The 15,848-nt window shown below is 33.6% G+C and overlaps 1 protein-coding gene across 1 annotated transcript; it reads right to left on the bottom strand.

Annotated features, from left to right (window-relative positions):
• Window positions 1-6,703: 6,703 nt before the first annotated feature.
• On the bottom strand, window positions 6,704-9,298 carry LOC112755022 (pentatricopeptide repeat-containing protein At3g26782, mitochondrial). The gene is made up of 2 exons (XM_025802887.2): window positions 8,096-9,298; window positions 6,704-7,934 (listed from the first exon to the last, which is right to left on the bottom strand). The coding sequence occupies exons 1-2, from the start codon at window positions 9,059-9,061 to the stop codon at window positions 6,891-6,893; spliced, it is 2,010 nt and encodes a 669-aa protein (XP_025658672.1). The 5' UTR covers window positions 9,062-9,298; the 3' UTR covers window positions 6,704-6,890.
• Window positions 9,299-15,848: the final 6,550 nt, after the last annotated feature.

Here is a 15,848-nt window from a genome sequence, read left to right as displayed (position 1 = left end):
TATGACAAACTCTCTTACCACAATGATCTGAGAAGAAATAAGAAAGAGTTACCATGATTTGAAAAATATGTTGTCATAAAAAAAATCAACGATGTGTTGAAAATGAGTATGGCTTAAAATATTTAACAAAATGTGGAAGATCTAATAGTTCAATAAACAGCCACTTTACCTTAAGATGTCAAAAAAAAAATAAATAAATACTTGGGATATTTGTTATATCGAAGATAATTTTCTTCAATAAATGGAAAGAAAATAGAAAATTATGATTAAAACATGGATTATATTTATTCATTTTATTATCCTTGGTTCTTCAATGATGACATGATGTTTTACTAATATTTTGTCATGCACTACGTAAAAATATTTGTGAAAAAATTTATACGATATATGAAGTTGATCAAACAATTATTTGGGGTTGGTTTCAAATTAATCAAACTATCGAAGACCAATTTCGACAAAGAAGAGCAAGCTAGACAAAGACATCCGGCAAGATGTCCAGAGGCTCAATCTTCTCAAAGCCCACATGACAATTATTCACCTTTGTTTTGTCGATCCCAAGATATTAGAGTTGGATGGATCAATAATTGGTAAAAGTTTAGTGATTGAAAAATGAGAGAATATAATAGCAACAGGCTCCATGTAATTATTTTGGTGGAGATGGTGGTAGATGAAGGATATTTATAAATTTGATTAATTAATATTATTATTAATATTAATAAACGGTTACTAACCGTTTAGTACTATTTGGCTAAAGGGACACAACCTTTTAAGAATTGTGTATGTTCAAAATATTGTATCTATTGGCTAAAGGGGCACAATTCTTTAAGAATTATATATGTGCAAAATATTGTATCTATTGGCAATAGAAAAGACACAACCATTTGTGTACGTAATAAATTATAATTGCTATGTGCAATATGTATAAATAAATCATTGTCCACTATTTCAAACACAGAAGTATTAAGTATACATTTTACTTAATTATTAAGAGATTTTCTTTGTTCAAGAGAGTTGAGAATTTTTTATTATTGCTAATTAAGAAATTCATTGGTTTCATTGTATCCTGGGAGAGTATTGTCATCAACCCTGTAGCATCTAAGTGTGGAGACAAATATCTCTCAAAAGAAAGTGATCTAATCGTGCCTTGAAACTATAACATAATATAAGATTTTGTCATCTTCTCATACTAATATACCCAACTATTTTAGAGAGATAGTTATTGAAGATGGCACAAGATCAAAATACCACGCTCAAAGTCATGAATTAAGAGTTTGTCAAGTTAGATCATTTTGATGGAACAAACTTCAACTGTTGGAAGGACAAGATGATGTTTCTTCTTTCGGTTCTCAATCTTTCATATGTGATTGACCCAAAGACTACACTAATTGTCGATGCCGCTGAAAATGTCACACTGGAAGAGAAAGAAAAGATTATTCAATTGGAGAAGAAACGTGATGAAGATACTTTCGCATGTCGAGGTCATATTCTCAACACTTTATCCGACCGACTCTATGATCTCTATATGTCAATTCAATCACCATTGAAGATTTGAAAGTCTTTGGAAGAAAAGAACAATACCAAACGAAAAGAACAAATAAGAAAAAATATTTTGAATTTATTATAAATGATACTATGGCTGTCATGGATCAAATAAATAAATTACAAATCCTTGTAAGTAGACTTTGTGGTCTACAAGTGGTGATCCCTAAATCATTACAAGGTGGAGAATATTTTTTTAATGAATTTGATAATTTTTGTGAATTATATGATATTTTGCATGAATCTTCCGCTCCATATAGTTCGCAATAAAATGGTTTAACGAAAAGGAAAAATCGTACCTTAGTGGATATGGTTAATTCAATGTTACTAAATGCAAAATTACCTTACAATTTGTGGGGTGAAGCATTGTTGACATCATGTCATATCCATAATAGGATACCATCAAGATATAAAAAGGTTTCTCCTTATGAAATTTGGAAAGGAAGAAAACCTAATTTGGATTATCTTAAGGTGTGGGGATGTTTAGCCTTTTATCGAGTTCATGATCAAAAGAGAACTAAATTGGGACCAAGAACTATAAAAGACACTTTTATAAGATATGCTCAAAATTCTAAAGCATATAGAATATTAGATTTAGTGTCTAATGTAATTGTTGAATCAAAAGAAGTATAATTTATTAAAAATAAATTTATCAATAATTCAACTTCTAATTCAGAATATCCCCAAAATGATACTAATATTTTACAAGAAATAAATAATCAAAATAATAAACGTCTAAGCGACAAAGAGTTGATTGAACAAAGGAAGAGCTTGAGAGTAAGAAAAGAAAAGGACTTGGGTCCAGATTTTATTTCTTCTCAGGTTATCACCTTTTCGGTAGAAGGAACTAGGAATTCTGTGACAAACAAGATTTCCATTGTGATGAACATAGAGGGTGATCCTCAAACGTTCAAAGAGGCTATGGTTTCAAGGGATTCTGCTTTTTGGAAAAAAGTAATAAATGATAAAATAGACTCAATATTATCAAACAATACTTGGGTCTTAGTTGATTTGCCTCTAAGGTCAAAGCCTATAGGATGTAAGTGGGTATTTAGAAGAAAGTATAATACTGATGGTTCATTACAAACTTTTAAAGCAAAGTTAGTGACCAAGGGGTTTAGACAACAAGAAGGTCTAGATTATTTTGATACCTACACACATGTGGCAAGAATAACTTCTATTAGGACTTTTATAACATTAGCATCCATTCACAAGCTTTGTATACATCAAATAGATGTTAAAACGACTTTTTTAAATAGAGATCTTAATGAAGGAATTTATATGGAATAACCGGAAGGCTATGTGCTAGCCGAAAATGAAAATAAAATTTGTTAATTAATTAAGTTTTTGTATGGACTAAAATAAGCGCCTAAGCAATGGCATGAGAATTTTGATTCAGTGGTGTTATCAAATGGCTTCTCACATAACAGTACGGATAAATGTATTTACTCAAAATTTATTAAAGATTATGGAGTAATCATTTGTTTATATGTTGATGATATGTTAATCATTAGAAAAAATTTAGAAGGAATTTGTGTAACGAAGGAGTATCTAACTTCTAAATTCAAAATGAAGGATTTGAATAAAATTGATACAATATTAGGCATAAAGGTGCATAAGAATGAAGTTGGCTTTACTTTAAGTTAATCTCATTATATCAAAAAGGTATTGGAAAAATTTGATCATCTCACAATTAAAGAATCCAATACACCCTATGATCCTAATCTTAAATTAGAAGGAAACATAGGAAGCCCTATAGCACAATTAGAATATGCTAGTACTATAGAAAGTTTAATGTATGTAATACATTGTGCTAGACCTAATATATCATTTGTTGTGTGCAAATTATCAAGGTTTATAAGAAAGCCTAGCAATCAACATTGGAAAGCTATAACAAGAGTTCTTAGTTATCTCAAGAAAACCATAAATTTGGAATTACATTATAGTGATTATCCCGCAGTTTTAGAAGGTTATTCAGATGTAAGTTGAATTACAAATCTTAGTGATAACAAATACACTTTAGGATGGATTTTCATCAAAGGTGGTGGAGCAATAAGTTGGGTCTCAAAGAAACAAACATGTATTACACATTCTACTATGGAGGCTAAGTTTGTAGCTTTATTAGTCGTACGTAAAGAAGCGGAATGGTTAAAAAATTTGTTGTATAATATAAAGATGTGGTCACAGCAGACAACAGCCATTTTAATCTTCTATTATAGTGAATCAACCATGTCTCGACCATATAATAAGGTTCATAATGGAAAGTCTAGACATATAAGTATGAGACATGAGTTTGTGAGGCAACTAATAGATGATGGTGTAATTACCATCACTTATGTAAGATCTCAAGGAAATTTAGCAGACCCTTTGACTAAAGGTTTGTCAAAGGATAAAATCAAAGAGATTACTGTTAAAATAAGATTAAAACATATTATTGCTAAATAATGGGAACCCAACCTTATTCTAGTAGACCACTAGTTTTAAGGTTTAATGGGTAATAACAAGTTATTTAGCAATTGGAGCATTAAGGTATAGGATTTAGTGCTATTTACAATAAATTAGGAGGGTCAGTTAAAATTTTTAATGGAATGATAATATTATTTATCAAAAGATTCCACGCACCTATATGAATATAGGAGTGGTGCCGCTCTAATAAAAAATTTTAGAGGTTTTATTCTCGTAAATATTCATGAAACCAAGATGAGCACAAGGCCATATAAGTGCTTAAATTTATAAACTCTTGAAATTGAATAAGTAATATGTGTGATTTTTGGTACTAGCATATGGAGTATATGTTTAATCGATTAGACACCTATTATTTTGTTAGAACTTTGAAATTTACACTAAAAGAATGTCTAATCTTAGTGACACATTCCTTATGCATATACTTGCATGAAATTTAAATTTTGTAAATAATGGGGATTGAAAGATATTTACAAATTTGATTAATTAATATTATTATTAATATTAATAAACGGTTACTAGCCAATGGGTTATAACTCAAATGACATAGTCTCTCCATACTCACCTAAGAGGTAACCGTTTAGTACCATTTGGCTAAAGAGACAACCTTTTAAAAATTGTGTATGTTCAAAAGAATTGTGTAACAACTAAGTGTGGGGACAAATATATCTCTAAAGAAAGCGATCTAATCGTGCCTTGAAACCATAACACAATATAAAATTTTGTCATCTTCTCATACTAATATACCCAACAGTAGAAATACTAAGTTTCGAGGTCGACTTGGTGATAACCAATGTGGTTGATAGTTGTGTCAAGTTAATATTAGTGTTCTTTCTACCTCGACTGATGAGGGGGAAAATCTTTTTCTATAAATCAAATTTTCTTTCCAGCAAAGGATGAAACAATTTTAAAAGAAAAAAAATCCATGTTGATCGAAGGAAAAGGCAAAGCAGTTGAAATTGCACTCCCTAAAATAGATTTAACTGTGTCAATGAGGAGTATTTCGAGAAAGATGAAGAAATGACTGGTACTGTGTCGATCATACCTTCTGAATTTTTTGGGCAATATAAAGGTAATCTAGGCAGATGATATTTGATGATGGAAACAGTCATTAGAGAACTAGTTGATGACTCTGAAGATTGTCGAGAATATTGAATAATATTAAGTATTTATATTTTTTTTTTTTAGTCGAAAAATAAATACTTAGGGGCATTTGTTATATCAAAAATAATATTTTCGACAAAGATATTATTAAACTCTTTAACAAGTGAGTGTTTGATAGGTTTAGACTTCGATTATTGCCAAAAGCGTTCCATTATCGATGAACTTATGAGTGCAAATTAGAACCGCTATGTAAGCGGTTAAGTACTCAGCATATTATTTGAAAATTGTTACCCAATAAAATTTGGGTCGAAGTCATTTTGTGTAGACATCGACAAGAAGGATTTGATCAAAGACAGAGGTGTGTCAATGTCATTTGATGTCAACGTCGACGAGAAAGATTCAATCAAAGACAGATACGAAGCGTCAAAGAGCTTGAAGATTTCGGTATCAAGCGTCAAATCGATAAGGAACTGTGGCATATTAAAAGGATATGGTCCAAGAGGAGGTTAATGTCGAAGAAAGTGAAGTATCCTTCGTGGGAACGGTTATTGACGGGATAACTGTATGTTACGATGTGTCAAGAAAAGATTGGTCGAAGGTGTCTATAAATAGAGAAGCAACCGAAGAATAAAGGGTTAGAATTTCACTTCAGAAAATATTCTGGCACACTCACATCCTCGGCGACTTTCTGAGTCTGTCACGAGTTCATTTTCTATTGGGTTCCTTCCATCATTTCTTTCATTGTTCTTTTGAATTCTGTATTTTAAAATTCTACAATTTACTTTTATTGCAAATTTGAATTTAGTCATTTTACATTTCAGAATTTGTCATTATTTTCTTTTATTTACATTTACAGCAAACTTTACATTCAGTTATTTCAATTTGCAAGTAAATTTTATTTTGATTTCATTCAAAGAAAAATACAAAAAATATCTTCTCCTTCATGACAAAAATGGAAGACTTTGATGCATGATAAAACTGGTACTCACAAAAAAAGAGTAGGTTTCGCTCCCAAATAATAGATATCGAATCAACCCATTTTTTCCTGTGTTGACTGAACAAACGGAATAATGAGCTGAGTGAGCGTCAGAAAGAGGTCAAGAGACCACTACTGTGCCTAGAACTTATTTTCGGGGACCACAATAGTGTAATTCAAATCTCAAGAACCAAGTTTCTTAACTTGAAAGACCACCATGGGGTTTTAATCGGACCCTGCTGTTTTCTTCAAGGTCCTCCATGATGTTTTAATCGGACCCTGCTGTTTTCTTCAAGTAACATGGGCAAACTCTTAAGAGGTTGCTCTCCATGATGTTTTTGTAGATTCATCCTCAAAATTCTTGTTCTCCACACAATAATTCAAACAAACTCTTGTGCATAAATGTTGAATAAATTCCCAAAGATATACCCGTGGAATTGAGGGTAAATATAGGCGCGAGATTCTTGTTTTTCACAATCTTAATGATCTATGATGTTCTCAAGTCAAAATTTCGTCTATATGCTATTCATTATTCACACTTGCTTTTATTGAGCTCCTGCCGTATCCTTCTATCATAATTATTAGAACTTGGAATAAGCTATCTATATGGGCAACTGAAAATTATTACACTAACTTTGAACTAATCGATCCACTACTCATTCCAAATCAAATTGAACACCGTGTTCCAGATAGATATGCAAAGTTGCAATGGTAATATGACTTTACGTCCATGAAGCTTCTCGTAAAGCATTGTTTATGTAGACAGTAATGTACAATGAACACGTTACTCCCTTTATTTCCATTGCTGTCACCAATAGTCCCCACAAGAACAGAACCCATCCTTAAAATGATGAAACCGCTTTGAGTCCCTGACAATAATTTTTCGGTTTTCCACCTTGGAAATCAATTTAATTACAGCATGGCAGTCACCACAAATCCTAAGATTTTTTATGATCTGGATAGTTGCACAAGGAACTGAATTCATGATTCCAAAGGCAACAGCAAGTTTCTCACTGTGAACTCTTAGAACCATTCCTTTTTCTTCATCATCAATGTCATGAAGCACTGATGTTACGTTAGGTACATAGCCCAGTCCTTGCAGCTTAACATTTAATTTGTCCAAATACTCGTAAATCTTAACGTGTTGAGGATGCTCTTTATCACCAACTAAAAATACATGTATTCTACCTTTAAGTTCAACTATGCTGAATCCAGGTGTTTTAAGCAATCCATGATTTTTCATCAATATTCTCATCCTCGCGACATCATCCCACCGTCCAGCATCAGCATATATATTCGAGAGTAGTACGTAGTACCCACAATTACTTGGGTCTAACTCAAATAGTTTTCTAGCAGAAATCTCCCCTAGTTCCACATTTTTGTGAATCCTACAAGCCCCAAGAAGGGAACCCCATATTATAAAATCAGGTCTCACCTTCATTTTCTTGATCAATCCATAAGCCTCATTAAGATAACCAGCACGGCCAAGAAGATCAACCATGCACGAATAATGCTCAATTCCAGGCTCAACATTAAATTCGTGATTCATTCTATTAAACCAATTCCATCCTTCTTCCAACAGACCAGCATGGCTGCAAGCAGCCAAAACTGACACAAAAGTGATGTAGTTCGGTTTGACTCCAGACCTTATCATCTTGTAGAAGACTTCCAAAGCATCTTTTGCGCAACCATGCATTCCATAGCCAGCAACCATAGCGGTCCATGACTTAACATTCTTCTCTTTCACGCGATCAAACCCCTTTCTAGCCAACTCAACTCTCCCACATTTACAGTACATGTCTACTACAGAGGTACCTACAAAAACATTATCCTCCAAATCCATCTTTATAACCTATAGTAAAAGGAAACTAGTTAGATTGGCAATTTTCACCTGGGCCATAAACTAGATTTTGTACAAAATTATAACAAAGTGGACAACAAGTTTGAAGAAAAATTACAGCAAGATTCTTAATAAGTGTTGAAACAGGATCCATGGAGCAAATTTTTGCATACCTGACCATGTATGCACTTCCCAACCTGCAGAGCTCCTGAATTTGCACAGGCTAACAACACTGCCGACAATGTCACAGCATTATAACTGACCTTGCTACTCTTCACCATATCACTGAAAACATTGAATGCCTCAGCTGACAATCCATTTTGTGCATATTCAGCAATCATAGAGTTCCAAGAGTAAGCATCTTTCTCAATCATCCCATCAAACACCTTCCTTGACACACCCATCTCCCCACACTTTGCATAAGCATCCATCAACGTGTTCCCAACCCCTAAACACCCGTCGAACCCCCTCTTAATCACAAAACCATGAACCCCTTCAGTAGTTCTCTTCTGCCGCACCCACGAACAAGCCGAAAGCACCGAACTTACAACTATCGGATCCACGAAACGATCCTCCTCCTCCTCCTGAACACACCCCACATTCTCACTCTCTTCAACCAAAAGCTCCTTAAACAAGCGAATGCCCTCAGCAGCGCAACCATTTTGGACATGGCCGGCAATAATTGAAGTCCAAGACACCACATTCCTTTGGGGAATTTCGTCAAACAGGTTTCGGGCGTGTTCCAAATGGCCACACTTAGAGTACATATCAATAAGAGCCGAGGAAACAAAGAGATCCGATTCAAAGCCAAAGACGAAAGCCTGTTGATGGGTCTGTTTTCCGGCGCAAAGGTCGAAGAGCGAAGAACAGGATTTGATGGCGCAAGGAAAGGTGTTGCGGTTGGGAATGAGGGAAAGCTTGCGCATGGAGGAGAAGGCGCGGAGGGCCTCGAGGGAGTCGCCGCTTCGGGCGAGGTCGGCAATGATGGAGTTCCAAGAAGAGACGCTGGTCTTGTCCACGTACCTGTGGAACATTGTCGTGAGGTTCTTGTTTTTGGTCCATTTTGTTGGTTGTGGTGGTGGTGATGAGTAAGCACGAATGGTTATGGTTCTGAAAACAGATTGGAGTGGTGTCTTCATTCAATCCTTCATTGATTTCGATTCAATTGGGAAACAGGTTTTGGAGCTCTCTGTGTGTGTGTTTCTTCTTCAAAGTGGGAGTAATGGAGGGAAGATCATGGGGAGCTGAATATATGAAATGAATTGAATGCCTATCATAGACAACCGTAACAAAATCAAGCTAGCGCATAAGTTCCTTAACAATAAAATTGGAATCGGCTCTGGAAAATCTGAATAATGGGTTGTACTTATGACCCACAAAAAGTAAACAAAATAATCCATTATAAATTATCCTTTTAAAAATTCTATTTTCACATTTTATATTTTATCATTCACTTTCTAATCCTTTTGGGTGTGTTTGGCAAACACGTTGGGGAAGAGAGAAGCACGTTTGAGCTTCTTGAAAGCTTCACTTTTATGTTTGGCCATTTTTATTTTCCTAAACGCAGAATTGATTCTGCTTCTAAACGCACGTCCAGGAGAAGCTAAAATTTGTAGCTTCTGCGTTTCACGTTCATGGTTGCTTATTGTCTTTGGAAAATTAGTTGAAAATTTTATTTCTTTTTTACCAACCCTATCCTTCATTTTCTTCTATAAAAAGGATACCACTAACTATTACCTTCATAATAATTCTTTATAGTTTTTCCTACTTCTTCGTAGTTTTTAGTTACAATTTTTTTCATTAAAATAGTTCAAATTTGTTTTAATCACTAGTAAATTGAATATTTTAATTCTTTTATTATTTTTAATACTCATTTTCACATTTAAATTTTTATGTTTTTATTGTATTTTTTAGTTATATTTTTTATTTATATGATAAATATTTTTATATTATTTGTGTAGTGTTCTGATTTCTCATGTTATGTTTTTATAAGTTTTTTTTATTATTTACTATACTATTTTTTATAAATTTTTTTTTTATTTTTGTTTGGCTTTGTTCATATAATTATTTATTTATTTTATTGTATTTCTTTTATTCATATGACAAATGTTATTGACCTTTTTTTAGGATATTTTTATTATTTTTTCATATGAATTCTTTTTTTTATCCTTTCTTGCATTATATTTATGTTGTGTATGAAATTTTTTTATTTTTTATTTGATTTTATTCATAAAAATTTTATTTACTTTTTATTGTATTTTTTTGTTTATATGTTGTTAATTTTATGAAATTTTTATTATTTCTTATCTGTATGATTTTTTTCTATTTTTTGATGTACTCTATTTTTGTTTTGTATTAAATTTTTTTATTTTTTATTATGACTTTATAAAATTTGTAATTGTAATTATTATATACTACGTTTATTATCAAAATTTTGTATAATATAAATTATGATCATATAAAAAACTAAAAAAGGACAAAATAAATAAAAAAATTAATTATAAGTAACAATAAAGCCATAAATAATGAAAATTTATAGTCCAAAATAATACTAAATTAAAGAGTACTAATAGTACTAGAAAAATTATAGAATATTTTCTTTTTGTTTGATATTATAAAATTTATAGTACTCTCTTTCATATTTTTTTATTGTATTTATTTTATTTATATGATAAATATTTTTTATATTATTTTTGTTAGTGTTCTGACTTTGCATACATATAAAAAAAATTATTTAAATTGATGTCTCTTTTGGTAATTTTTCATCTAAAAGTGATTTTGAGTAGTATAATCCAAACATCATTTGTTTTACTATAATCAATTTTGATATAAAAATTACCAAACATAAATCACGTTAACCCAAACTTACTTTTCATCAAAATCAATTTTACAAAATCAATTTTATACAAATTCCCGTTTGCAAACTGTAATCATTGTATACTCCTTCCCAAACTCTTACTGTGCATCGGTTCTTCCCTCACTAGTCAGTTTCAATGTCGTTGAACTTTTTTGCCATCAAACTATCAATTTAGAATGAAAATAACTATCTACATACTTAGTAAAATAAATATCTATCAAATTTTATTATATTTACTTAAATCCAATCTAAATTAAATAAACATTCACTTTAGAATAAAAAATAACCATCTAAATACTTAATAAAATGAACATCCAACAATAATTTATCAATTTCATACTAAATAGTCAAACAAAAAAGAAACAAAATATTGATAAGAGAAAGCGTTGAAAAAAAAAGTATAAAAAAATTGAAACTTAAAAGAACGAAAGTATAAAAATGACCGTACCTAATATCTGTAATTCCAGTAGCCATTAGAACCAGCAATTAAAATGGCCCAACGAATTTTTTCTTCCATGTTGTCGCTGTCGTCAGAAGGCGCTTTGAAGAATCTAGAACTTTCGGAAAGAAGGCAAATAAATTTTTCGTCGGGGTCTCGAACGGCGAAAATAAGGATGACGAAGAAGGCCGCGAGCAAAAAAAGAAAAAAAAAAAGGAAAAAGGGATCTAACGATTAGGTGAGAGGAGAAGAAGGAGATGAATAAAGAAAGAGAATCTGTTAATAATTATTTAATTAATTAAGAAATTTAATGAGGTAATGACCAAATCAGTATCCGAAAGATTCAAACGCTGACATTTTGGTACCTCACTATTGTTATTGACAAAATGGTCCTTAAAAGATTTTAAAATTTGACAAGCGTATCCACGAGTTCACTGGAGCACATTTCCGGCAAGCACAGTGCTAACATGGCCACTGCGTTTTGATGACATGGCAAATACCCCCCAACCCTAAAATTCTTCCCTCCCCCTCTCTAACCCTAATTCCCCATCTCCAACGCACTTCCTCCCTCCTCAGTCCAAAATCCCCCTTTCTAAACCCTAATCCCCTTCCCTTGCCTCTTTGAATTCTAATTCCCTTCCCAACACAGTGTCTCACACTCTCAACTCACTCTCCTCCAAAATAGCAGTAGAGCTCAACCTTCTCAATCTTACAGAGCCAGTGTCATCGACACCGCACTGTCGCCATCTCGTCGTCAGGTCTTCTGCGTCCGCCAGTGTCTCCTTTGTAGCATTACGTTGTCTGCACGCCTTCACCGCTGTCGCCTTCACTGCTTGTATCTGCTTGCTGCTAGCCCCCAGTCGTTGCCATGCCTCCTCTGTCTGGGTTCCATCTTGGCTCTATCGTGTCCTGCCCCCTCTGTGTCTGGTGTTCTTCTTCTATTCTTGCTTTGGTGGTGTCTGTATTAAGTTTTATTTTATTTTATTTTATTTTATTTTGATTATTGTATATGAATTTGTTTCTAAATTTTATTGTGATTAATCTTTTTGAATGATAATTTAACCTAAAAATTTGGGACAATTCATGATTTGGGACAACTCTGTTGATGTTGAGGTTGTTGTTGCTGTGAATGGTGGTGTTGAGGGAGGGAGAGGGAAGTGTGCGTTGGGGAAGTGGGAGTGGTGGAGAGAGAGAGAGAGTGGTGGAGGTTGTTGTTGCTGTTGATGTTAAAGTTGTTGTTGCTGTGAACGGTGGTGTTGAGGGAGGAAGGGAAAGTGTACGTTGGGAAGGGACTTGTGATGCAGCGGGGACTGCGATTAGGGAGAAGTGTGCGTTGGAGATGGGGGCTGCGACAGGGAGGGAGAGGGAATGGGAGGGAGTGTGCGTTAGGAGGGAACTTTGGGGGTGGTTTGCCAAGTCACCAAAACACGGTGGCCACATCAGCACTGTGCTTGCCGGAAATGTGCTCCGGTGAACTCGTGGATACGCTTGTCAAATTTTAAAATCTTTTAAAGTCATTTTGTCAATAACAATAGTGAGGTACCAAAATGTCAACATTTGAATCTTTCAGGTACTGATTTGGTCATTACCTCAAATTTAATTTTAAATTTAAATTTATCTTTTTCTTTTAAACTGTTATTCACATTGTTTACAATATACATTGTTTACTTATCCCTCCTCAATTGAAATTTAAAGCTGCATATGATTACGGTGGAAATGGAAACAAAAGAAGCTGCGCATTTGGTATTATTATTAATTACTTGGTGTAACAAAAATTTAAAATTAGTATATCTTGTCTGAGTCGTTTAAGGTTGTGTTTGGAAGTGAGACAAAGACTAAAAAATTGAGACTAAATCAATGTCATTATTTTATAAATGTACTCTAAGAACAAAAAAAATCCAAAATTATAGATCAACATAAAAATATTATTTGTACATCGAAAATTTTTGAGTTTAAACAAACTTTCGACCTTATGTCCAGTCCCGTTGATCTGTCCCATTCGACGATCTTGCACACGACAATCAGAAATAGAAAAATTAACATCAAAACTAAGATCAACAAGTTGACCAATAGAAATAAGATTAAAGTTTAATTTTAGAATAAAATAAGTGTTAGGGAGAGTAAGATTTGACTGTGAAATAAAATCATTATGTTGTTGCATGCAAGAGAGAACCATCAGCAGTGTTGTTGACATAAGGTACATTTGTAATGGTAGACAAAGATGAGAAAAGATGACGCAAAAGAGACATGTGATGAAAGCAACCAGAATCAAAATACCATTTATAATTACCTAGAGGAGTAGAAAGAGCAGCAGAGGTATTACCAAAAAAGGAGAAAAGTTGCTTAAGAAGAGACTCAATGCCGGATGGAGAGACAGAAGGTGGGTTGAGAGAAGCAGAGTTGGTGGATTCATTACCAACAACAACAGCAGTAGAAGCGAGCACATTCTTAAAGTAGTTGGGACGAGAATGATACTTGTTCGGATCTGAACGTAGTGAGTGAGTAGGACAGGTAGTAATCAAGTGTCTCAAGAGCTTGCAATAATGGCAGAACATGTTTGGACAATGGTAGCTAATGTGACATTTCTGTTTGCATTTGCGACATTCAATAGAAGGATAGTCTGAGAAGAGGTGCCGAGATCGATTACAGTTTTGACAGAATTTACTCTTTCTGCCTGTGGCAGCAAAGACATCTGATTTTTCCATAATAGTAGATACAAAGATGAAAGAGAGAAAAAAAATGCAAGATCAGAACAAAAATTGAGGAAACGAAAGTCAATATTGAAAAGACCTCACCAAAAAATCTTAGGATGGGTCCCACTATATGCCACGTCAACAGCCACATTAGTAGAAGAGGACACATGGTGACGTGTGAGAGGAAGAGGAAGACATGTCAATGCTGACGCAGAGAGGAGTTGGCGCGCAGGTCAGTAAGCAGACCAGGCCGGGTTGACATGCAGGTCGAACACGGGTTGGTTGGAGGCGCCATATCTGGACACGTGTGACGCTTCTGGGCTGTTGATCATGGGTGTTGATCCAACGGCGCTGGGAGCGCCTGGAAGGACGAAGATAAGCAAACAGACAATGACCTTGAGGCAACGCGTCTGGTGATTTCCGGCGACAAGTCTGGGTCGTTGAACTTGCAACGACAAGATGAAGACGGTGGTAAGGGCAGTGACGAACCAAAGCGTCGGAAAATGATCAAAAAACAAGGGTAAAGAATACTGTCGAAAAAAGAAAAACAAGGGGCTATGAACTAATTTCCATGGGAAAAAAAAACCTATGCTATTGATACCATGTTAGAAATAAGAGAATAATATGAAGAAAGTGATTTTGTATTATTCAATATGTTGAGAATGCTACAATATAGAATGGTATATATAGGTGCTAGAAGAATTAAAATAATAAAAGTATAATATCCTATAATAAATATACAGATATACTAAATAAATATAATTGATACTAATTAATCTTAATTAATCCTAATTATACTCTAACATATACTAAAATCAATTATATACATAAATTATAATGTATTTTTGTATTTTTATATATATACACTGTCTAATACAAATTAATCACTCATTTTATGTGTCACGCGCCAACTGATCAAACCCTTTTCATTCTAGTAAATACTCCCATATATACATACTCACCTAACACTCAATAAAAAACTCACGTCAATACTTCTCTTTCAGATTTTGCCACATCCCTAATCACAAACTTTATTAAAAAATATAATCAATTTAATAAAATATCTAACAAAATTTAAAAAAAAAATATGAAAAAATATAAAAACTTTAAAAAAAATTATCTCTAATAATGGCTGCAAAATGGTGGAGACATGATAGTGATAAGAAGTAGCAGTGAAACCTACAGTAGTGGTGGAGCTAGGATTTAGTAACATAATGAATAACCAAAAGAAAAAATAGACAACAACCTTACCTTACGCATGGTGGACCTCAACCGCAGTGATAGCGATAAGGCGACGACCTCTGATCGACGAGAAGGGGAACCTAACAGCAGTGGCACAGCGGAGGCTTTTCACGGAGACTCCAGCAGCAGTGACAACGACGATCTACGATGAGAATGTGGCTTACCGGTGGTGACGGCAACTCCAGGTGATGGCAGCGCATCCTTTTTCAACGGACAAAAGGGAGAGAGGTGAGAGAGAGAGTTTGCAAAAGTGAGGGAGAAAGATTTTGCGTTTAAATTTTATCCCAAATTTACCGTCGGATTTACTGGCGAAAAAATCTGACGGTAAAGTGTTCGTCGTTACCGAAACAACGCTTTTCACTAAATCCTGTTACCGTTAGATTTTTCTGACAGTAAATTTTTGTGTTTCTATTTACTGTCAGATTGAGCGACAAAATTTTAAATCTGACAGTAATTTATTCAAGGAACGAATTTTTACTCATAATTTTCGAAAAATCCACCAATAAATCCGATATTACTTAACGTTTTTTTTTTTTTTTTTGTAGTGCAAGATTTGTCTTTTTTCAAATTGTAAAAAATTTTTTTATCACCAAATCTCGAAACCATAGGATTTGTTAAGTATTAATTGATTTCTATTGAGGGCTAGATTATTGTGCAATATGCAAAACAAAATAGTAAATAAGATATGTAGAAAA

The sequence above is a fragment of the Arachis hypogaea genome, chromosome 16 (assembly GCF_003086295.3).
Source record: "Arachis hypogaea cultivar Tifrunner chromosome 16, arahy.Tifrunner.gnm2.J5K5, whole genome shotgun sequence".
NCBI lineage: Eukaryota > Viridiplantae > Streptophyta > Magnoliopsida > Fabales > Fabaceae > Arachis > Arachis hypogaea.
This window is presented reverse-complemented; position numbering and strand designations above follow the sequence as displayed.

What these genes read in the sequence shown, in the direction of transcription:
- LOC112755022 (XM_025802887.2), bottom strand. Translation starts at nt 9,061, where the DNA reads ATGAAGACACCACTCCAATCTGTTTTCAGAACCATAACCATTCGTGCT. An exon ending in GGAAGTGCATACATGGTCAG is followed by an intron (nt 7,935 to 8,095) that starts GTATGCAAAAAT and finishes CTTTTACTATAG; the next exon opens with GTTATAAAGATGGATTTGGA.